Source organism: Misgurnus anguillicaudatus, chromosome 18 (assembly GCF_027580225.2).
Source record: "Misgurnus anguillicaudatus chromosome 18, ASM2758022v2, whole genome shotgun sequence".
NCBI classification, from domain to species: Eukaryota; Metazoa; Chordata; class Actinopteri; order Cypriniformes; family Cobitidae; genus Misgurnus; species Misgurnus anguillicaudatus.
This window is the reverse complement of record NC_073354.2, coordinates 20,963,151-20,988,070: the sequence shown is the minus strand read 5'-3', so window position 1 is coordinate 20,988,070 and position 24,920 is coordinate 20,963,151. Positions and strand designations below refer to the sequence as shown.

Here is a 24,920-nt window from a genome sequence, read left to right as displayed (position 1 = left end):
TTATTGTATATTGCTTTGTTTTCAGATTTAAAAGAAACATTAAACAGTGAGAAACTCTAAACGTTTAGAAAACACTAAGCAACATCTATGGTCCTTGGAATCAAATGGCTAGATAATGTCCTGCAACTTACTATAGATCATCTACATAAAGGCATTTACACTGAGATTAGTAGACCTTTTCTTCATTATAACATTATCATTAATTTACTAGATGGTGTTATTGCAAGAACACAGCAATCACATTACTCCTGAAATCTATGAGCGGAATAATCTCTTGAAATGGTCACCAGTGAATGAATAATGCACTGAGTGGCTCCACAGCAAAACCTACCATTGGCTCTCTTTTTTGGCGATTTTGAGGCCTTTGTTCGGCTGGACGTGGAAACTCCACTCTCACTCATGGAATCATGGGCAGATGATGCGCTACCTGTAGTTTCACTGTCTCTTATCATGCTTTCATAGCCACTGCTGCCTCCACTGTGATAGAAAAGTGCAGTGCGCCCCATGGCTGGGGGCAGTTCGCCACTTAGTACACTGCTGTTGTCACTACCATGACCACTACTGTAGCGTTGAGGGCGCCGAGGGGCAGTGATCTTGCTGTATGGAGAGGGCAGAGGAGCAGTTGGTGGTGTCTCACTGGAGGTTGATCTGGTATCACTGTTGCCATCTGCTGGATCAGAGCCTCTAAGATGTTTCTTGGAGCTTCCAACAGCTAATTCACTGACACGACTGTTGGCTGCACGGATTGCTTGCTTTGTGCCCATAATAGTTCCCCTCCCTGGTTTACCATTGGAGCCTGTGACTGAGCGAGTTGTGGGCTTTCCAGTTGGAGGTAGATTGGCGTTCCTTGTTGCTGAGGCAGCAAGAAACTTAGCTGAGGAGCTAAGAGACTTTGAAGCACTGCTTGACAATGTTCTTCCCTTGTTGCCATTCCCAATAATGGCCCTAGGAGTTATACTGGCTTTTATCTGTCCAAGCTTAGAAATTCCACTAGTAGATGGAGGGGAAGTGAAAGTAGGTGTAGATATGGAAGTTGCAGGTTTTGGCACTATTTTACCAGATCTGCCAGTGCTGCTAATACTGACATTACTGTTCTCTCTCAAGGTTCCTGGTCTTGAACCCATTGAGATTAAACTGTCACACCTTTCAAGGGACATGAGACTACCAAAATGCCTTCCATTTTCTCCTTTACCACTGTGTGATCTGAGACTAGAAGCTGACTTCAGGCTTGATGATTTATAACTGAAGGATTCTACCCTAGCTTGAAGATTAAAGTCCTCCTCAGACACTGATACTTTAGAAGAAGAGGATCTTGTTCCATCGTTACCCCCAGATTTTAAGGCACTAGGAGACAACAAAACTCGTGTCCTCTGGTCCAGACTAGACTTTCGAACAGGTGGAGCAGGGGGTGACATGCTTCCAGACCTAGGGAGCATACTACTCTTTTGTCCATTAACTCTCTTTCCAAGTGATGAGAATTTCAGGCTGCTACTTGTTTGTGAGGCATCATTGCCCCATTTCATCTCAGGGGAGCTTTGGGGTACTGAGACCATGCCAAGAGTGGTGGCTCCTCGTTTGAGCTGAGGCATCTTGCTCAGATCCCCTTTCCTAACACTGGATTTTTCACAACCATCTACAATCCTTTGAGATGTGGATGACACAGGAATTTTGGGAGGACGAGGTATACTGCTGCTATTCCCACTTGCCTTTCTAGATGGAATTCCACTCATGCCATTTCTGGGTGGTTTGCTGGCAGAGATAAATTCAGTATTTCTGGTGTGATGGCTCCGCTGTTCTTCTATTCTACTTTCTTGGCGTTGGAGCTCATGGCCATAGCTACTGCTAGAAGGTGACATTTGTGTGTTCTTTCTGGGGAGTGTAGAGTGAGAAAATGAGATTTGGGTAGACTGCGAAGTGATGGGTCTATTATATCTCATTGACTTTGGACCACTCAGGGATGCTTTGGTACTGTCATGAGTTAGAGGGCACTTGGACGATTTGTCAGAATCATAGTCTAGTTCTGAAAAAAATATTCCACTGTCACCTAATGAACTGTTCGTTCTTTGTTGGTTGTAAGACACGCCATGTAAACTACCAGGTAAATCGAACATGGAGCTGCTTTCTTGTCCCCTGCGTAAACCTTTTGATGAAATGCCTTTTTCAGAAATTGTCTGAACTCTACTTGGTGCACCAATATTTGTCTTGCAAGACCAGGAGCTGATTGAAGACTGTGTAGTGGTGTGCCCAGCTGTAAGTTCTTCTTGTGACTTTGAAGCAGCAGCTTGGTTAAGCTGGGACCTGCTGATCTGAGATGTATAGGCATCAAACTCATCATTGATGCTGCTGATAATGCTAACCGGCCGTGAGCCAGAAGCTAGAGCCTGCAGAGAACATTCACTGTTAAAACTAATGATACTAGAAGGTCGCCCATTGTCTGGAACCAAACCCACAGGCAGCTCCTCAACCACAGTAAACACCAGCTCATCTTCTCCATTAAGCTCCACAGGCTGCTGCAGTGTGATTGTAGTCCTTAAAACATCTCTATCATAGCACCTGTTCCTCAAAGCAGAGCGTAGATGGCTCACCTCCATAGGACTTCTACTAGAGTGATGGGCTTTGTCAAGAATTGGGGAGTCACTTTGTTCTCCTTGTCTTAGGGCTTGTTGGCTCATACCCACTGGAGGTGTGCGTGTGGCTAAGCCAGACTCTGTATTTGACCTTAAGATGTTCTGCATGGAGGAAGTGGCATTGGATTTTTGTAAAGGCTCTTTGCTGAGTTGAACCTTCTCTCTTACAACAGGCTCAGAATCTTGCCTTAAAGTCTTGTTGTCATCAGATGTTGCAGGTTGCAGGTGTCCGGGCTTTTGAATAGAAGACTTGGCTGTCCTGATGGATACAGATGTCACCTCTGACACATTATCTATTCCACTTTTAGAAGCTGTCTGTTGGCCTTTTCCCTCACTGGTGGAAACATATGAGCTCTCACTGCCATCAATACAATCAAGCCGTTCTTGTAATTCTGCAAAGGTGTTGCATTTGAGGTGGTCCCCATCAGACTTTGGTCCCTCTTTAACACGCTTCTTGTTCAGAGAGGGAATGATAGGAACAAATGCTGGGGGGCCTTCATTGTCGCTGAGTTCACGATCAGAAATAGGTGCCCCACCAGGCCCCACATAAATTACTGTATCACACGAGTGCTCACTGCTGGAGGAGTAATCAGGGTCACTGGAAAACATCGCAGGATGATCCGGGTCGAGAGCCACAGTCCGAGGGTGGAATGGTCTTCGTCTGATGCGTTCTTCTTCACAGGAGCTCTCCCCTCCAGAGGAGCTTGATGCATACTGCATAAAATAACATACCACACTGATATCAATATACCTTTGCGACGTTTAGCTGTTTCGCAGTGTAAAATCAATTCTGAGATACATCCCCTCATTACAAACTGCATGTCAATATCAACAAAGGTTAAAAGTGCACAGCAAAGGGGAGACTAAAATAGTTGTCAATACAATTCACTAGCTTATAAGTTATGCATGCTAAGGATTTTCCCTGATCTATAAAACATTAATGTATTTTGTAAAATTGGTTTAATTACGGTTTAAATTGCCTCAGTAATGGGGGAAGTGTCATATGGCTCTCCTCTGAAGCAAATGCATTGATAAAACACAGGTCATTGAGAAATTTTGTATTTGCATTTGTTTCTCTGACAAATAATTACATGGTAATGGCTATGATCAACAAAATAAGTCATTTAGAAAAAGTTGCACAAGTAAATCTTAATATAGTTTAAAGAAGTATGAAATTGTGATCTATGTGGACAAAATGGTGATAGCTTTCTCCTTCACTTGAAAAGTCATAACTACTGTAGCTTCTGTAATAAATGCAGTACTCTCAAACAAAGCAAACCACAGTCCTTTCACAATACTGTATGTATGATCAATATATAGTATTAATTTGAATGGTACCTTAGATTTTTTCTTCCTCATTCGATGAATTCGGGAGGCAAGCTGCACAGTCGTGAGAGATTCAGCATAATTGGCTGGCGAGTCAGAAATGTGGGCGATCATGGTGGTTCTGCAGTTGATGTTGCCCAGCGATTCCATCAGTAGCATGGTAAGCTTGCTGTCTCTGAATTATACATCAAAAAATCCTCTCGTTAGCCAGAAAGGAAACACGTTTTGCCTCTTTCCATCTAAGAACATTGAGAGGTTGCCTTTAAACCTGAATCATACTTCAGAAAAAGACAACCAAAGGAAATTGGCTCTCCTGACTACAAGAAACCTCTCCTTTGGATGCCTATTTTCAAATGACCTGATTTGGAATACTTAAAGGTGGTGCAAAGCACATTATTATGTGTAAAAAGTTTCCCTTTGCTGTATTTATTACACTAATTACCAACGAGTCTTTCTAAATTTGCAATACAATATATACCACCTCACTAGCAAAGCTGGATTAATTGATCTGATGTGGGTGAGAACAAAATATTTGCACATGCAGATCAAGAAGTTACTTGATTACTAACTTAACATCAAGGGGTGGTTTTCCAAATAGGGCTTAAGTCTAGTCCAATGCTTGTTTGAGTGGTCACTATCATATCTAAAAATATATCAGTGCCCTTATTTTGTCTTAAGATGCACACCAGTAATAACTAAAATGTCCTAATATTAGGCCTAGTCCTGGCTGGGAAACTGCCCCCAAAAGACATACCTGTATGGCACATGCTTGGCTCCATTGGCTAATGCCAGAATGACATTTCCGAGTGCACTCAATGACAGACATTGGCCTTTCCCCCCATCTCGTGACTGACTCGGGTCAGACTCACAACTACCCAAGTCCAAGAGGTGAAGGCGACTCCGACCCCCAGACACTACAGAGAAAGATAAACAGATCGTTAAAACAGAACTTGACTTCTATAGAATACAAACAATAAATGCGTCATTAATAAAATATTTAAATAAAGTGCAAAGATGTCAATTGTACAAAGTTGGACGTCATCTACTATAGATTTATGTCAACAACCAAATCTGAGTTTAAATGTACTTTATAGAAGCATTAGTACATTACATTGAAAAAATGCACGCAGCACTTCAGGCTTGTATTTTTTGTTATTTCATGCCTATGCAACTTTTCCATGTCACAAAAACACTGTGTTGTAGGTGACCTTATTATGGCGCTTTTCCATTGCATAGTACCCCACGGATTGGTTTGGGTCAGGTCGGGTCAGCTCACCTCACTTTGGCTTTGTTAGCTTTTCCATCGAGTTTAGTAACACTTCAGAGTGAGAGGGATTATAGGCGTGTTGTTATATTTGCGCTGCCTACTGCTGTGACATCATACCAGTGAGAGCGTCATTGTACATTCCCATACATCTATTTATTTCTCAGTCTGCCACAAAATTAAAATTGGCCACCACAAATACACATCGCGTTTATCACTACCTCTGTCTCACATGACAGTTTCCGTACAAACACCTGTGGCGTCAGTCTACACGCTCCGCTGAGCCTCACTTAAGTTGCATTTAAGCATATATGCGAACGTGCGCGTCACGAATGTGCCGCCACAAACTGCAAGTCTGAAAAAAATTGTTATGGTGTTCCTGATTCTCAACCTGTGGATGTTTTCATCACTAAAAGAGAGTTTGGGAACTTATAGCAGAGCACAGATGACAACATGTTTGTTCGAGACAGCGCAAGCTAGCATGAAGGTAAAGCTAATATTTGACATTATAGCGATGACTCTGGTAGTAATGATTTTCTCAGACCAATCAGTGATCTACAGTGTTTTCACTTTGCGTTTTGGTATCAGCTTGAAACCCTGACCGAGGTGGTACTAAAAAAGTATCAGGAACTATGCACTGCACCCAGTGTAACAGCCCCCAAAAGAAAGCTGACCCAAATCAAACTGCGGGGTACTATGCAATGGAAAAGGCGATTCAATATTCTTGGTTCTCCATCAGACAGCAAGCAATAATAGTAGGTACAGCTAGTTAGACTACAGTTCCATGTAGGTAACCACACCAAATTTCATTAAAAGTTTGATATGGACAAGGACGCCATTAACCCCACATCAGCAACATTGGGAAAGCCACTGCTTGCAACAGTACTCTGTGAAGTGAGAATGCAAACGAGGTTCTCATTACATGCTGGGCTCAGTTCTGCAGAGAAGGCTACAGCCTCATTACATATTAAAATCTATTCTGCCTGATACCAATGGCCAGAACCCAGCCTGCAGGAACAAGAGTGAAATACTAATGATCTTGCTAACGTTGACATGCTGACTTGACAGGGTAGCAACGCCCAGTAATGAAAATGTGTTAACCCTTCTTGTTAGTGAATAGCTGTTATCAGCAAGACTACACCGAGTTATCTGAGACACCAAGTGAAAACGGAGAGCATGATAATGGAAAAAGCCAGGTACTGGGCAACATCTCTAATAGACTTTTATAAACCTAATGATGCAACAAATGTATCTGAAATATATTCTTGGATAGTGATAACGTGGGCACAACTTTATTTGTTTGGTGGAGGTGGAGTGAAAGGACATTAAAGCCTGAATATGTTTTTCATTATTTACTGACCTCAATGTCACATCAAACAAGTTTATTTATTGATTTTACATTTTAGCTAATGTAGTATAGGCTACTAATGTTAACTTTAAATGTAGGTTTAAATATTAATTCAAATTTTTACCCACATATATAAATAAAAACCTCAAGTACTCATACTTCCTGCTTTGCTGCTTTTCTCCATGCGGCACTGAGAAATGTGCAGTGTGAAGAGCATGTGGGAATTGCGACGGTCCTCTTCCCTACAGTCAGATCTGTTTGTGCTGCGTGCTGCCAGAGCTGTGTCCAGTAGAAACGCTGCTCTCTCTGCGGAGTATGCCCGCAATTCACTCTGGTTTTGCAGCTGTAAGAGTGTATGAGTAAATTAAAGATAAAGAGAGAGACATTTAGATTATTGGACTGAAAGCAAGTAGGACTAAGCCATAAAATAAATAAAGATTTCATTAATATGCAGTAGTCAAGAAAAGACATTCTATACCACCACCATATTTACAATGGGGTTTAAATGTCTGGTCGTTTGAGGTTTTTAACATTCGCCTATAGAATATTATTAACAAATTGAGTGAAAACTGGAGTTAAACATGACATTTTCTGAGTAGTTTGGGAATGCATGTCCCTCTTTTGCTGTAAAGACGGCATGTACTTGAACGATTTGTATAAAACATGACCCACGGTATTCCCGCATAACCTGTTCCAAAGAAGCAAAAACATTTGACCTTTCATACTTTCGAGTCTGAATTAGCTTATTTGTGAAATAAGTACAAAATCCTTAATATATGTGACACTGCCTGTGAATTCCAGGCTAAATTCCTATCTTAATACATTCTAATTTTAAAATTATGAGCATCAAAGTTTAATTTCAATCACATATTTCACTATTCACCAATCTTTGACATTAGTCCCTTTCACACATACAGTCTGTACTGGTAATTTACAGGTAATTTGCAGTTAACATGTCATGTGTGAACAGAACCTTTCCGGTAAATCAGTGCTCCCAATTTACCAGTAAGACAGGTTGTAAGATTACCAGTAATTTGCCGGTAAAAGCTATGTGTGAACGAAAATTCTAGGATTACCGGCATTTAGAACGGACGACGTCAGACCGCGCTGACAGATCGGGCCAATCAGAAAGTTTTTATACAGGTGACGCATTTACCCCCGAACTGTTTACGGACGTTTCCACACACATGCTGCTTAAAAGTCGAGCACACCTGAAGTTAACATCCACATTTCTTCACCAAAGTTGTTTAAAACAGCTTACCGCCTATTTGCCATATTGCCGACGTCCTTAGCACACCATCTGTGATGTGAAGCCTAATGTGCAAACGCAGGTTGACGCCACCTCACGCAATTTGTTTGGTCACGAGCAACTTCGCGACCGTTTGCCACAGATGTGAAAACAACAAAATACAGACCGTGGATATTAAGTCATAATCCGCCGTTGTTTACAAATACGACACGGAGCTCGCCGGCCGCGCGCCACAGGTAACTTCCGCTTCCTCTCCCTCTCCGAGTTTACCGGTATTTTGATACTGATGTGTGAATGATGTCTTACTGGTAAAAAGACGGAACCTCACTGCATGTGTGAACAGTAAATTTTTGTATTTACTGGAAAATTCATTCTGGTAAATTCATGGTAATTTACCAGAATTACTGTGTGAAAGAGGCTATTGCCTCACCAAATATTACAAAATAGAAAAAAGTTAATCACTAAAAAGATATTTCTGATTATATATATAATAAATCTAATAAAAAATATGTCCCTAATATATATATATAATGTATTACAGTGGAAATAATGATAGTCCTACACCTATTTTTGTTTATTTTCAGTACAGTGATGATTTTTGAATCTCACTCTATACATACTAAAACATAAGCCAACAGTTTATGAGATCTTTCCTACCTGAGATCCACAGACCGGGTCCTCTCGCAGGGAAACTCCTGCACCCTGACTGTCCTGGGACGTCCCTGTGGAGAAGTCAGCCAACAGGTCCCTTAACACCTCCTCCCTGCCACAGATTTCCACAGCAGACACTCGGACCGAGAATCGGGTAGCGGCCTTCTCTTTCCTTTCCTCAATGAGCTTGAAGAGCCAAGAGATGGCACACGGGGCCACGCCCAAGCTCTGTGTAGAACTGTCTTTGCCAATCATAGTAAAGGTTTTCCCTGTAAGGTAAAGAATTACTATTGTTAGAATAATGCCTGGCTCACACTACAGGATTTTTAAAATCCTGGCAGATTATGAAATCTGGTTGCAGCACACACATAAGGAGAATCTTGTCAGATATTCTTTGCTCAAATCCTAAACATGCTCACACTACAGGAATTTAAACTCCTAGTGCATCACACACTACAGGATATTATTAAGATTATCTTGCCAGAGCAAGCACTTCACGTCACCTCAGGAGAAGAGTATATAAAGGAATGAAGATTATGACACATTTATTATGATTTCTTTTTAAATATTTACAAAGTAGCAGCTTTCTTTTTGAAACCTAGGCAATTTCTCCTCCTCAGCTCTTGTTTATGCGGCAACGATTATGATATGTTTTAAGGATGTGTTATGCAGGCAGTGTTTGAATGCATACTGTAGCTGTGTGCACAATCTAGCACCAACTCAAGCCTAATCATTATGCAATATTTATTTAAATTTAAATACATCTATTTTAAAACATATTTTAAATATAATTGGCTAGCCTATATACCACTTTTTTTGCACATTTATGAGTTACTATTAAGTGATGTAGGCTATTTCTATCAATGCTTTGTTTTCCTGTTTCTTCCTAACCGGAATATTATTGTAGGTTTATAAACATTGCTGCTAAATGACTGATGCTTGGTTAAACTTTATTTTGCACTGTTGTTTGCATTATTTAAATTTTATTTTTTGTTGTTTATTTTTCTGAGGCTGCTGGTCTTTGAGAGCTTTTAAACAAATTTCATTATAGTTTTATGACAGTAAAGTTTCTATTTTATTCTAATCTATTCTATCTTGCAGTAGTGTCTAGTGTTAAATTCAGTATTTACATTACCAATGGTTTTGGACAAATATAATTTAATGTGAAACGTTGTAAGTCTGGATATGAGGCGCATCAGATTATCAAGTGTGCGTTGTTTCAGCAATCAGTTTGTGTGCGTTTGTGGAGCACTTCACAAAAAAGAACTGAAAATCGTCATATCAATTTAAATTCGTTTTGTTAATATGCTAATTAATATTTAAGTGCAATATTTTCGTGTATGCCTATTTATTTTATTAAATTTCCTCTATACACAGAATAGCTGAAGGTGCGTGAGGTGACTGACCATCATGATGTTCTGTTGTTTTTAAGATATTTTAGATAATGTTTATAAAAGAGTGAACAACGTGAATCAAGCAAGGAATTCATTTCGATATTTTAAATCGCCTGTCTGCCCCAACGAGCTGCAGTTGTGGCGGAATGAAAGTAGAATGAAACATTAACTTCCACAAACTATTTCTCCGGCTGCGCTGTCTACCCGTACTGCAGCTTGTCTCGCGGTCCCGAAAGCTGTCAATCATCTCCGTCTCTCAATGATTATTGTGAAAGTACTGGCGTAATTATGCGGATTTAAAATCCTAAATATCAAACATGTAGGATAGGATCAGGGCGGCCCCGATTTGCTTGAGAGCATATCGGAAGATGTAAGTTTAGACTTTTAAACGTCTCACATTACAGGATAATCTGGGCCGAACTTCGGAGCCGATCAAGGTCCATTGCCCGATTTTCCCTTGGATTCTCGGGAGGGGAAAATCGGGGTAAATTCGGCCCGATTATCCCGTGGTGTGAGCCAGGCATAAGTAGTAATAAAGACAGTAATTGTCACTTAAGGTGTTAATTGTTTATGGAGTTTTTGGAAAAGTTGTATTTTAGTGCAAAAACCTACATTGTATTCATTTACCACCTACAAATGCACTTAAACGGCACTACAGATATTGTCACTCTTTTTTAGCACGAACATGCTTGCTTTTTATGTATTTAGCTTTACTATATATTCTGGTTACTGGCAACCCCCTCCTGATTATTTAATGCTTTAAAGGGAAAAAACACAGTTTTTCAATATTTTACTATGTTCTTACCTAAAATTAGACAAATTAATACATACCCATCTTTTTTCAATGTGTGCACTTAATCTTTGTACAGCGCGTCATGAATGTGTTAGCATTTAGCCTAGCCCCATTCATTCCTTAAGATCCAAACAGGGATAAATTTAGAAGCCACCAAACACTTCCATGTTTTCAATATTTAAAGACTGTTACATGAGGAGCTACACGAGGTGGCACAAAATAAAAGGTGGCAATTTTTTAAGCAAATAAAAAATGAAAACTATATTGTATGGCGGAAGAGCACTTAGTTTGCAGCACATCATCACCCCTGACTACTTCCCCTCTCTCTCAAACTTCCGTCAATATTACTGCGCCAAGGTCGAAGTGCTGCAAACAAAGTGCTCTTCCACCATACAATATAGTTCTCATTTTATCAGCTTAAAAAAAACAGCATGTTTTATTTTGTGTCACCATACTTACTCGTGTAACTACTCATGTCTCATGTCTTTAAATAGGGAAAACATGGAAGTGTTTGGTGGCTTCTAAATTCATCCCTGTTTGGATCCTAAGGAATGAATGGGGCTAGGCTAAATGCTAACTCATTCACGACACGCTGTACAAAGATTAAGTGCACGCATTTAAAAAAAGAAGGGATGTATTAATTCGTCTAAGTTGAAATAAGAACATAGTAAAATGTCAAAAACTTTGGTGTTTTCCTTTAAAAAACTGAACTGTGTGGTGCTTTATCATTACATATTCTTATATACTGTAGGCCTGTTTGCAGCAAGGATAATAATTGTAACTACAAAATAAATCATTATAAATATAAATGAATAGCAGCATCCACATCACTATAACACTGAAGAGGAGCAATACCATTCACTGTAAAAAAAAAAATACTGGTTGCCTTAATTTTTAAAGTATATTCAACTTGGATTTAAAAGCCATTTAACTTGTATCTTGACTAGTGAGGAGTTGTGTTACAAATAAAGTTACAACTTATTTCAACTTTATTTGTAAGTAACAGCCACTCCTCACTAGTCAAAATAAAAAGTAAGTAGAAAACAAATTGTGTTGTTATCACTTTCCATGCACTTTTTCCAGCTGATGAATAATAAAACTTTGACAGCCAATCAAAATCCATTTAAACGTTATCATTCCCTGGTGTTGATGTCAATATAATTAGCACTACATTATCTTTAGTTATTGTTCATGGTGTGAACGGGCCTTAAAAGGCGTAATGAAATAAGTAAGTGGCATTTGTCAACACAGGACGCTTTATAAAAATCACTTTCTGTTAATCGACTTTAATGCTATAAGAGTATGCCTGTAATAACATTTGCGTTAATAATAGCACTATGAATGTAAACAGCCCCTGAGGTAATAAAATTAGCCCACAAGGACATTAGTCACAAGAGAATATGCCATGCTAAGCAGAGAAAATGAGCAGCCAAGCTAACTATGGGGGATTGAAACAGCACGGTGGGAGGCACACAGACTCTCACAGTGAGGGGCTGAATAACATGAGAGGATGAGATGAGGGGAGAGAGAAACTGAGCGCTTTTCAAACATGAAGTGTAAAACGAGGGCACTTTGTGTTCAGCAAATCGCGCTGCTGCTCAGACCCATATGCCCTGTCTGCGTTTCTCCTGCATGAGTCCTAGTTAGGAGCCAAAAACATTAGTGCAGTCTGCATCACTTCTCTTTGAATTATGTGGGAAAAAAATCTATTTTACATGGATTTTGAACATCAACATGGAGAATTGCGAATAGGAAATGTTTTAATTTGAAAAGATAATCATTCAGACTATCATTCACTGTATTACTAGACTGAGGAATAAAGATGTTTACAAACCCAGGTTGGCTTGACCGAAACAGAAGATGCAGCCATCTGCGCCATTGACCACAGACTGGATAACCTCTGCTACTGTCCCCGAGCACACCTCTGCCTGAGGAGAGAGACTGACATTAAGCAAACAAACCAAACTTATACAAAAATACCTGCTTCGCATACAAGCAGACAGTATTAATTTATATACATTTCCAGTCACTAAATAAATAACAATTATGACACTGATTTTGTTAACTTGTTTCTATAAGAGGTCAGATTTGTTAATAAGGTGGTCTGTATATTAGATCTGAATGTTACATATTTCTTATACAGCTATATTTCATATCATCCCTGAGCGATACACAATACAGCAAAGACTCACAGATAAAGATTTCAAAACCAGGAATTATGCGAGCGTGTGAATTTGGCAGTTTGAGGATAGTTTTGACAGTGTTGTTAAAACTTAACCATGACGTGCGCTTGCTCAAAGCCTGTTTCTTTTCAGGAGAGTCATTGATCATCAGACCTGATGTTTCTGGGACAGGAAACCCAAAGTCTCCCAAGCTCCCAAAGAGTTCACGAGCAAGCGCAGAAAAAAAATCTCTTATCTTTCCCGCTGAGATTCCTTTAGGCCCAGAGGATAAACTCGACTCACCAACCCAAACCTTTTATCTCCCTCACACACCACGTGTAACTGTATAAACTTCTTATAAACTTCTTTGATCTCAGGAAGGATGTCCTGCCTGTTTGACATCAGTTGTATGCAGATTTGTGAAATTAGATGTACAGACAGGAAATGGGAGCATATCTTTGGTACAAAATATGTATATGTCATTTCGGGGCAGTTTCACAGACAGGGTTAAGATTAATCCAGGACTAGGCCTTAGTTATATTAGGACATTTAACTCTTTCCCCGCCAGCATTTTCACAAAAGTTTAATGCCTCCCAGAAAATGCTCTTCTTTAAATATATAAACATACAATATAGTAAATGAAAGACCAGACCCTCTGCTTTCAAAAAAAAAAAAAGTTTCATCCTACCTTTATTAGTTCTCTTTTTATCACCTCTCAAATATGGGAGGTTTCTTCAAAAACTGAGATAATTTCATTTTTGTAAAGGACTTTTGATAGAGATCAGATGCAGAGCTATCTTCAAAACTTGCCCTATGCCCTAGGGCGATACTTCCGGGTTTTATAAGTTGCGGAAGATAATAGCAGTATTGCGGATTGACGAGATAACTCGTCAATGGCGGGGAAAGAGTAATCTAATCACTAATCTGCCTAGTCTCACAAAATAACGTACCTATAGTCATGTACATTTTTTATTCTTTTTCGTAATACTGTCATGAATTTCCGCATTTTTTCTTATCACGAATTTCTGTTTATTTGTCATTGCCACACATTGGTTACTCAACTGCTTTCTCCGATTTTCTTACCAGTGTCTCTTCGGTTTAGGGTTAGATTTACATAAAATGACATCCTTACCCAAACCCAACTCTAACCCTAACGTCAGGCGACAATGGTTAAAAAACAGAAAATATAAAAAAATAAATCAGACAAAATAGTATAAACCAATACTTAAGGTGACATCCTAATGCAAACACCAAATCTAACCCTAAACCGAGGCGAAAATGGTTTGAAAATAGGAAAAAGCAGTTGAGCAAACCAATACATGACAAAAACCCGAAAATTTGTGACGTTTTAAAAAATAATCAAAAATTGACTTGACTATAGGTACGTAATTTCGTGAGACTGGGTTACGATAATATATGTTAAGAAATGTCAGTGCAAGGTGTTTATAAATTAAGGTGGCTCAAACATGCATTTTAATCTGGGACTAGGGTAAAACCTGTCCGGGAAACCACACCTTAAAGCAGTGGTTTTCAATCTTGTCCTAGGGGACCCACTGCCCTGCACATTTTGCATGTCTCCCTTATCTAACACACCTGATTCAGATCATCAGCTCATTAAGGGAGAAATCCATGAACAGAACTGGGTGTGTCAGTTAAGGGAGACATACAAAATACGCAGAGCTGTGGGACCCTTGGACAAGATTGAAAACCACTGCCTTAAAGTATATATACTGTATATAACGGGTGTCCAACCAGTCGATCGCAAAGGCAATGCCAGTAGATCGCACAAAAGTTAATAACTGTGTATGCTGCTCCACGCGTCCATGAGCTTCGGGAAAACAAAGCGCGAAATTGGCATTATGGTCTTAGAAACAAGTCTTTTTGAGTTGCTGCGCATTTCTCAAGTGTGTTTTTATAAATCTTATGCCTTCCCGCTGCAGCTGAGTCGTCTAACTTCCGAAATTTGGATGCACATTCTTGCCTTCATGCACGAGCTGATCCACACGCACGGTGCATGTGTGCGGCTGCGCGCGCGAGCGACCGACATGCTTCTGATATTGTTGTCATTTTCTAGTTAGTTTCATCCAAAGAAAAACGCATTTCCGCTATTTTAAGGAGTACTCGGCATGTACTGAATGATTTTTTTAAACTCCTCAAAAGAATGGAGTAATGGTGACAGCCCTAAATTCAACGTAGAGATATGTGCAGTATAGTCCTAACACACATTTAAAATGTTATTAAAAAAATTAACTATTTTTTTAGCAGGTAGATCTTGTCGGCTTTATCAATTTAAAAGTAGATCACCACACAAAAAAGTCTAGACACCCCTGCTGTATATAAAGGAGATATAAGTAGCTATACCAAATGTATAATGTATAAGTAATAACACACTGACTGTACCTGTGAAGCATCTTGGGCAAAAACAGCATCAAAGCTAAACATCTTTGGTGCATTGGCAGCAGCCAAGCGAGTGCTAGCGGGCGGCTCACAGAAGGTCAGCTGCTTCTTATGGGCGTCTACCTTCAGAAAGGACATGGATTCGGAGGTGTCTCGGGATCCTTTGGCAGGACATATCCGCACCATTACTTTAACCTGCAAAAAATTATATTCATTAGGCTCATTGGCGAAATAGATTAAAACTGTGGTTAAGTTCTAAACATATGGTTTTAAATGCACCTTACAACCTACAAATCCTCACAATCACTGAGTTTAAGAAATTAAATGCCAAGGATTCCCTCATATTGGAAGCACTTGGAAAGCATGAATATGAATACAATATGTATGCTGAGCTGGCCTCTTCTTTGTGTCATGAGAAAAAGCATTTGGACATGGATAAACCTTCACAACTGTGTCTTTCTGAAAGATCATACATTAAGTGGGAGTGTTACAGGAACAAGCATGAAACTTTATTTCTTATTTAAACTCATAAAGACTACAGGAGACTACAGAAACATCTCGCATGACTGAGGCAGAGCAGTTCATTATTACCCTTTCTCAATAGGGCAGTAATGTACTCCAACTGCCTGTGTTTAACGCCTTGTTTTATAGCCCAGCCACTAGGGACACTTTGATAGTAGACAGCAACAAACGGCCCCTGATGTTTACAGTCCTCCAATGAGATAAAGAATTCAATTGGCGGCAATAACGATCAGACTTACTAAGTATGTTAATATAGCAGGGCACATGTATTTTCAGTAAAGGAGAGCGGGGCACAATATAACGCTTTTTGGTTTTGGCTCAATCATTCAAAAGTTTTTGAGTTTAATTAATTATATATTTACACAAGCAACACACACATCTCTGCTACAAATGAACATTTAAAGTTTGTTTCTATTACTTACCATTCTTGGACAATTACACCAAATTTGACAGAAGTGCAAACGTTACAACTTACCCCATAGGTGGGTTAATTGTAACAGGCAGGGGGTTAGTTGTCACACTTGCTAAAAATTAAGTTTGCAGGCAAACATTTCAATACTATTTTGTCTATATACTTGAAGTGGATATTGTTTATATATCTGTCTACACTGTAAAAAAATTCCGTAGAAATTGCAGCTGGGTTGCCGGTAATTTACCGTAGATTTACATTTATGTTTTTTTACTGGCAACATTTTGTTCAAAGTTAAATGAGCATTAAACATTTATAAGTCTTTATCTTTACAGAGTAAAACTAAAAAAACAGCATCAAGCAAAACATTCTGGAAAACAAAATCTGGAGCAAAAAACAGAAAAAAGGTTGATGATGATTTCTGGTTCCCAGAATGCTTTGCATGAGGCTGTTATTGTATAGTTTTATTCTGTAAAGACAAAGACTTGTTAATATTTTACATTTATTTAACTTTGAATAAACTCTTGCCAGTAAATAACATAAATGTAAATCTACGGTAAATAACCGGCAACCCAGCTGCAATAACATTGTAATTTCTACGGACTTTTTTTACAGTGTATAATAGACAGTTATCCACACTGTATTCATTCATCCAGCCCTTTTCTAACAATTGTTCAATTATAAATGGATACAAATGTCTAAATATGTGAGAAAAAGCAGCACAATTATGACAAAGCAATTTTTATATGTGACCCAGTCTGTAAAAAACATACTACAGTTTCAAAATCAAATTCTGAGATAATGAGCATCAAAGTCTTTGACGTGACCTTATTCAATAAATATTAAAGATATGAACAAAAATAAATTTGACACATGATTTTTGATAAGACATGGACATTTATATTGTTGGCAGTCAGCAATCATTTCGTGTGTAGCCTATATAAAACAACGGCAAGAATTACGTTAAAGTTAGCAATTTTCATATCGTAAGTGCTGAGGGGTTAGTTGTAAGACATCGTTACAATTAACCCCGTTGGGTCAAAATATTTTCAAGCCCACCAAAAAAGTTGCTAAGAGCTGCAGACATATTTCAAAACGATGCCATGTTTTTGTCAACAAAACACTGATTAAGATGACATAACATTGGATTTGGTTTCTTACACACCCAACTCAGAAACCAAAAAAAAAAAAAACATATGCTGAAAATATTTCCTAACATGCACCAAAACACTCATTCATCCATAACTTTCTGGAAAAACATTATACATTTCCAATAATTTTTGGGAGATCGTCTTTTGGCAGCATGAAAAAATACAAGAAAAACAAAACGCTCAACAATAGTCAGTGCTCCCAATTTACCAGTAAGACAGGTTGTAAGATTACCAGTAATTTACCGGTAAGCGCTGTGTGTGAACGAAAATTATAGGATTACCGACATTTAGAACGGACAACGTCAGACCGTGCTGACAGCTTCGGGCCAATCATAGCGTTTTAATACAGATGACGCGTTTACCCCCGCAGTGTTTACTGACGTTTCCACACACATGCTGCTTGAAAGTTGAGCACACCTGAAGTTTACGTCCACATTTCTTCACCAAAGTTGTTTAGAACAGCTTACCACCGAATTGCCGACGTCCTTAGCACGCCCTCTGTGAAGCCTAAAGTGCAAACAGTACTGTTGTTAAAAACGCATTTTCGGTTTGACGTCGTCTCATTCAATGTTGTTTGGTCATCAGCAACTTCGCGACTGTTTACCACAGACGTGAAAACAACAAAATACGGACCGTGGTTATGAACGACGTGGATTGTTTACAAATACAACACTGAGCTCGCCGCGTGCTACAGGTACTTCCGATTTCTCAACAAATTTACCGGTATTTTGATACTGATGTGTGAATGATGTCTTACTGGTAAAATAACGGAACGCCACTGCGTGTGTGAACAGCACATTTTTGTATTTACTGGTAAATTAATTCTGGTAAATTCATGGTAATTTACCAGAATTACTGTGTGAAAGAGGCTATTGTGCAACTGCAACAATGTAAACAGGTCGTGTTACAAGTTTTTGCCCCGCGCACCCCTATTTAAAAAAATCATCCTTGTTGAATTACTGACACTAGAGTAAACAATGTTTGGCCCTAAAGATTACAGTGCTTTCCATTTGAAAATGGATAAATAAGCAGGGTTGTTTTGTGTGTTGTTGTCCTCAAGCTATAACACTGTTTTATAAATACAGTATGTGTTCCTCAGGATTGAACCCGTGACTTTTGCACTGCTAACCCCAAATGTAGCACTATAATATTTTTTGTCTACCTTAATTAATCTTAAAAATTGTTTCTAAACACATTATAAATGTTAGAAATGTAATTTATGCCATAGACTGTAAACTATGTATTAGATTAAACAGTTTATTACCATTTCTGGGCCTAAAACAGTTTCTCGATGATGCACATGAGTCACCCTGCATAGCCCCGCCCCTAACACAATCGCGAACATCCATTTAAGTTGTAGCAGTATTTGAAAGTTGACAGGCGGCAGCTTCTCTTAAAGGTATAGCGGAAGATTTTCATTTTCCGGGTTGATCACCTCTGTTATTGGTCACCCCAGATGTCAATCATTCTGATTATATGATGACGTATAACTGTCGTACGTGCTCGCCTCTAGGTTCGCTTTCTGCACATGCGCACTTTCACGTGTATGTGTGTTGTGCTACGGTTTCAACCATTCATTGAAGCTCGCGTTCTTGCTGTTTTTTTTTTCAAAATGTCTGAGGGTCGCAAGAGAAAAAGTGTCTACGAATTGTATGACAAGAAGAGAAAGGACTATAAAGAAAGAAACAAGACCAGAGTGTTTATGGGAGACTATTTCACACGCTGGCCGCTGGCGTGAGGTAATAGGACAGGTTGGGCTTCCCACGCAAAGTTTCTACTGGAAAGGTACATTTTGTCATGCTATTTGGAGAAATCCATTTAAAATCACTGCTAGTAAAAGTTGATGTAAGCTATGATTAGCGATGCTAGCCCTGGCACAAGTCAAGAACCGCACAGACATGGTAAACATGCCGACAGTAACTTGTAAACAGAGCGAAGAGAAGAACTAGGCTCCTGCATGCTCTTTCTCTGTCTTGTGCACGCGTTTAACAGGTGTTCCCTCTCGGGAGGAGGGAGAGTGTTGGGTGTGCATTTTTTTAAAAATATGGAGGGCGGTTCTTTTAAATAATTCGGGAAAATCTTCCGCTGTACCTTTAAGATAACTTACTTTATTTACTTGCCATTTTTTCCATCATTAATATTTGGTTGGGTGGTTAATAACACATTTTCTGTGGTGTGACATAGTCAGAACATATTTAATATCTAATTTACAAGGAATTTTAGGTAAACATCTGAGACAAGGTTTGAACTTACATGAAACAAAAGTGAGGATTCAATTAAATCTCTTGAGCCATCAAAGAATCTCATCAATGAAGCACATTTCTTCCCTCCCTTAATGCAGTAAATGGGAGCATTCATATCCACCTCTTTCACAAGTAGCTTAAAATCAGCAGGTACCACACTTTAACACAGTGAGACTCATTAGCAATGGCTTCCTTTTCTGTCTCTTTCTTGATAAAACTCATTAAAAACCTGCAGCTGCCTACCTTTGGCGTGACTTTAGGAAACTTTTAATGTCTATTGTGCACATTTTCCGGTGCTGTGTTGGTACAAGTGTAATGTATCAACACAATTAGGTGCACAATTAAGGGAAGGAAAATGCTTTATTTATATAGCCCTTCATCTGAAATGGTCATTATGATGCAATGAACGGACGTCTGCTCAGATGTTGGAAACCCCCTGAGCTCTTTTGAGGAGTAAAGCTGTGGTATTAAAGGTACATAAAGATAATTCCTTAAGGTACAGGATATAATGCTTTCAATGTTTCAATTTCATCCAAAAACATTTAAAAACAATTCTCTGTTTGCTTGAGGACTCAAACACAACAGCACTGGCTAGATGCCAATGCCAAGAATTTGAGTTGAAACTCCCTGACTGACCAACCAATGGGTCAATGGACAGGGGCAATGTTTGAGGAAACCTATTGGAAACATTTATTTTAACATGGAAAAGTACTTTTGAAAAGGGATTCGGGCCGACTACCAAAGAACACTTGTAGTCAATCAGCAGTAAGGTGCGTGTCTACTAAGCGACATCATAGCCTGGGTTGCGTATGTGTAGGGCAGGTCTTTTAAAAGAAGGTCCAGATTCTATTGGGGTAGGGGCGTGTTTGTTTAGATGATTCAAATGTCAACATTGGCTTTCAGAGATCTTGGCCCCCGCCTTAAAAGACATTTTGTTTCGTAAGTCCACCTGGTAGTGCCAGAGGCACAGAGATTAAACAATTCAGCTTTAAGTTAGTATTGGGCATAATTGTTACATATTTAAACAGTCAAAGTCTTGAAATTTGGGGGTTATTGTAAAAAGGTTTCTGTAACTGACTAATGAAATGAAGAGATTAAAGATGTTTTCATTAAAGTAACAATAATCTGCAAATTGCAAAAGCAGCTTTTACAATTTTTTGCTAAATGCTCAAACGTTTAAAGTTATTTCAAAAAACAAATTGATCTCGTTAAAATGCAATCTGTTTTAGACACACCAGATGTTAAAATTGAACAATAATCTGAAATATAGTATTTTATAAAAACGGTTTCATATTGATATAGCAATTTATACACAGTCTCTTTAGTCACTCTCAATGCTCTCAAGGCGGCTTTGGTGAATTCTCTCCCCAACGTGACGTCATACAGTGCGTTGTGGGGGAAAGGAGAATCATTGCAAACCGCTGTACTTTTTCGTATTATATTCCGTTTTGTGATACCCAACAACATGAAATGCAATGGATAATGGTTTAAATGTTAATTATCAACAAACAAATTGCACAAATTCATTAAAAAATTTAACCTGCAACACGCCCTTTAATGCCCCTGGAGACGGATGATATCATTGTCTTTAATGAGTGAATCATTTCCCTGCAGACATGACACTATAAGAGACCTGCAGTGTTTGAGTCATCATAAGATTAATAATTATTGTTTTATTTAATTATTTAGCCAGAATCTAACTAACTAATCTAAAAAAATATTTTTTCTCCTACAGAAATGTTTCCTTAACCAGACACTAATGAGTGAAATCTCTTTGAGTTTATTTAGAGAGCATCACCTGTGCTGGTGGAGGGTCACAACTTGGGTCAGACAGATCTTCAATGGCTTTCTGACCTCCAGTGGGTCTCATGGAAAGGAATGAGTCTGTTACCCAAAATAGAGGTGCTGAGATGCTAATGATGTTCTAGTGGTTCCCATGAGAGACTATATATGGAACTCCTTGTCACTGTATCTCCACTATCTGTATACTGTTAATGTATCAGATAAGATGGTAAAAAGCCATGACCTTATCTCATTATGGTTAGCCAGTTTGTAGGCAGATACTATTCATACAAAGCCAGTTATAGCACACTATCAGTACTCCCACTGGAAAAACCTGGGACTTGGGTACAGTGGTCCTTCAGATCCCAGTAATTTTCCAGTCTCTGTGTTATTGTAGAGAAAATACACATATTACTGAATGGTGAAAATAAAGGTCGAGGTGGAAACTGATAAAGATGCTACCATAAAACTATTCAGGCTAAATTCAATCAACATCACTTTATAATCGTTTGATTTTCACCAAACTTTACTAAACTCTGATACACAACCAGTATTGACTGGGGAGATATGTGTGCTTAACTTATTACAGATTGTTTAGATTCACTTATTTTAAAATAAATGACATTATGTCTATAAAATATAATTTAAAATATTTAAATAATTAAACATAACTTCTCAATTGGTAAAAGTCTCAATCTGATATGCTTAAAAACCTATTCAAACCAAACCAATGCTCATAAACTCCTATGTTAAAATTATCCAGACAAAACTAGAAAACTTGACTGCTATCTATTTCACTCCCCACGCAGAACTGCCTTGTCAGGTCATTGGGCTACCGTAAAAAACTGATGCCCCTCGGCAAATCCACACACAGACTGTCCAGTACAAATAAATAGCTGTATTCTAGGAGAGAAATATGCCTTTCATCAAAGTGTCCCCTGATGTCATTTCCTGACCCTTCTGTTTTCATACATTGCTTTTCCCACTCCCACAACCTGCAAGTCACTCAGAAAGAGGAATGCTGTCTGGCATTCCGAAGAAGCTTCTTGGAATACCAGCAGCCTGGGAATCAGGACAACTGGGCCAACCCATGCTATCACACACTGTCTGCTTTGACTGTAACTGGAGATCTAGCCAAATCGATAAACCTACGGCATTCCTGAGCAGAGGGTAGCCAAAGGTTTTTACATGATGTCATTTATTTATGTTATCTCTTCAATTCATTTTGTACAGTACGCTGTCATAAAATGACTTCATGATATCTCTATTCAGTTTTCAAACAAATCCCTGTAAACCATTTCTAAGGGGCACACCAAAGCTTTTACGCCCGCAGCCGGCGCATGTTTTCAATTGTTTCCAATGGAAGCTCTGCGTTTTTAAAAAAGAAGCTTGCAGCTAGCAGTTTTCTTCCGCGCTGAAAACCGGCGCCCAGCGTTTTTTCGGCGCTCGTCAATGTCAGTTCTCACGCGGCCATCCAATCACAGTGAAGGAGGGGCGGGACAAGTATCACAGCAACCAACCGTCTCACAGCTGACTTATCAGAGCTACCAAAGCCCTTAGCTGAAGAAAGCTGGCACTCAGCTGAAAAACAGCTGGCACTTCAGCCGCGTTTAAAAGTTTTGGTGTGCACAACCCCTAAGAGTCTAAGATCGACTGTTTTTTTTTATAATTTAGTGCAGGTACTAAACAATGGACATCAACAGACAGGTAAGAGAATCAACTGGATACCAGTTTTCCCTCTATGACTGTTTATGACATTAAAAAATTACTTTAGTAGAGAAACTTTACCTTTCCCATCCCAGGGCTGTCCTTGACTTTTGACCCCGCCCTAAGGAGACATGGGGGTACAGGTGGGGGTGAGAGCTGTAGGGCAGCACTGAAGCCATCAGTGTAAAAGAATGGCTCTTCTGGATCGGGTGGTGATGGGGGCAGAGGTTGAGGCTTTTTCCGTTTGGAGAGGTTCAGCTTTTGGGCAGCCCTGCAAGGGAGCAGAAAACAAAATGGTGAGGCAGGTCAAGGAATCAATACTAGGAAGTTATTTTTCAATGGCATTTCATTTTTTCCACCAAAAATAATAAGATCAACATATTTTAAAAGACAAGTAAGTGATACAATTAGAATCCAGCAGCTGAGAAAACTTAGAAACTGCGTTGCCAGGTCTGCAGTCTTTCCGTGGAATTCTGAATTGGGCTTAAAACGGTTTCAGCAGGTTGATGTTTTTCTGCTGGTTAGAGATGGAAGTATTTGGTTCATTATTTGTTAGTATTTGGGTTGTAAATAATTGGGATGTTTTTGGATTAATTTTAAATGGCAATTGGGTTTTGTTTTACAGATCTGGCAACACTGCTTATACCGAAACATCCCTAAAAAAGCATTTGCTGCTCAAAAAAAAAAAAAAAAAAAAAAACTAAGATGACAATAGCCCTGTAGTTCACATCTGTCCTCTTCATCTGCGAGTGACCAAATAAACAACCTGCACGCTTTTAGTCTTTCTTCTTTTCAACTTAAACTGAGACTCAGCCATTACTGGATACCTATTATTCAATTTGGGGTAATACACACTATAAAAATACAGCTTTATAAAGACACTGTACCTATTAGAAAGACATGAAAAAGTGATCTGAACTTAGAGATGTGACAAACACTAGATAGGTTGACACTGATGTGGCTAAATGAATGTGATGCAGAAAGAATTTAACATTTAGAAATACCATAAAAGACAAAATATAGTATGATACTAACATCTTTTTTTTCACAAAAAATTAAAATCTGGATGTGCATGAGATCTATACTTGCACCTAAAGAACACTCATGTACCCATCATTTATTGTAGGTACCCATCCAACAAAGAATGAGTGTCTGACCTAACTAATTCTCATGTCTAAATAGGAGCAGATCCATACATCCAGGTTGCAATTACTCCAACAAAACCCACTTGAAATGATTTGAAATGAATTATTCAACAATAAGTGTGAGATGTTCTGGTGTGCACATACACATTTGACCATATGGTGCAGCCAGGTCAATGAGTTTGTGATGCAGATGCAGATTACTTAAATTAAGTGTTTCCAGTTCACATTGTACGCCCTATGTTAACATGAGGGTGAAGGGTTTGAAGAGAAAAGCTTGAGCTCATTAAATGTCTCACTCTTCCTCACATCGTTTCACTCTCTTCCTCACCCCATCCCCATCCCTTTCTGAGTTCAACTCCTTCAGTCTCTTCAGGGATGAAGAATCACACAGAACACTATGTAATTACAGTCTCTATAAAGGACACAAGGGGAGACCCCCACTGGAAATCTGTATGTGCTCTGCATTAAATGGTGTGAGTGGATGTGTGTGCAAACAGACATGCACAGACTACAAAGCAAATGAACCCTGAATATCATCACTATCATCATGTGAATATTTAAACTGGGAAATAGCACTATTAAGGCACGCTTTCTTCTATTCTCCCTGCCTTCCAAAATTCATTTTTCATCAAAGGCAAAAACAAGGTCTAAAATTAAGTTACTGCCTCACCAGCCAACTAATGTGTAAATTAATCTGATGGATGGAAAATATCTTAAAGCTGTGTGTGTAACTGGTCCTACTCAAACCTG

The 24,920-nt window shown here is 38.9% G+C and overlaps 1 protein-coding gene across 3 annotated transcripts in view; it reads right to left on the bottom strand.

Annotated features, from left to right (window-relative positions):
* Window positions 1-24,920, bottom strand: part of kif26aa (kinesin family member 26Aa) — a 98,526-nt gene that overhangs the window by 8,571 nt on the left and 65,035 nt on the right. For all 3 annotated transcript variants that reach the window (XM_055186346.2, XM_055186349.2, XM_055186350.2), the window contains 8 exons: window positions 23,107-23,296; window positions 15,215-15,406; window positions 12,487-12,580; window positions 8,472-8,734; window positions 6,725-6,908; window positions 4,708-4,867; window positions 3,966-4,128; window positions 332-3,341 (listed from right to left, as the gene is read on the bottom strand). In XM_055186346.2, the coding sequence (XP_055042321.2) occupies window positions 332-3,341; window positions 3,966-4,128; window positions 4,708-4,867; window positions 6,725-6,908; window positions 8,472-8,734; window positions 12,487-12,580; window positions 15,215-15,406; window positions 23,107-23,296 (4,256 nt within the window). The remainder of the gene's footprint in view (window positions 1-331; window positions 3,342-3,965; window positions 4,129-4,707; window positions 4,868-6,724; window positions 6,909-8,471; window positions 8,735-12,486; window positions 12,581-15,214; window positions 15,407-23,106; window positions 23,297-24,920) is intronic.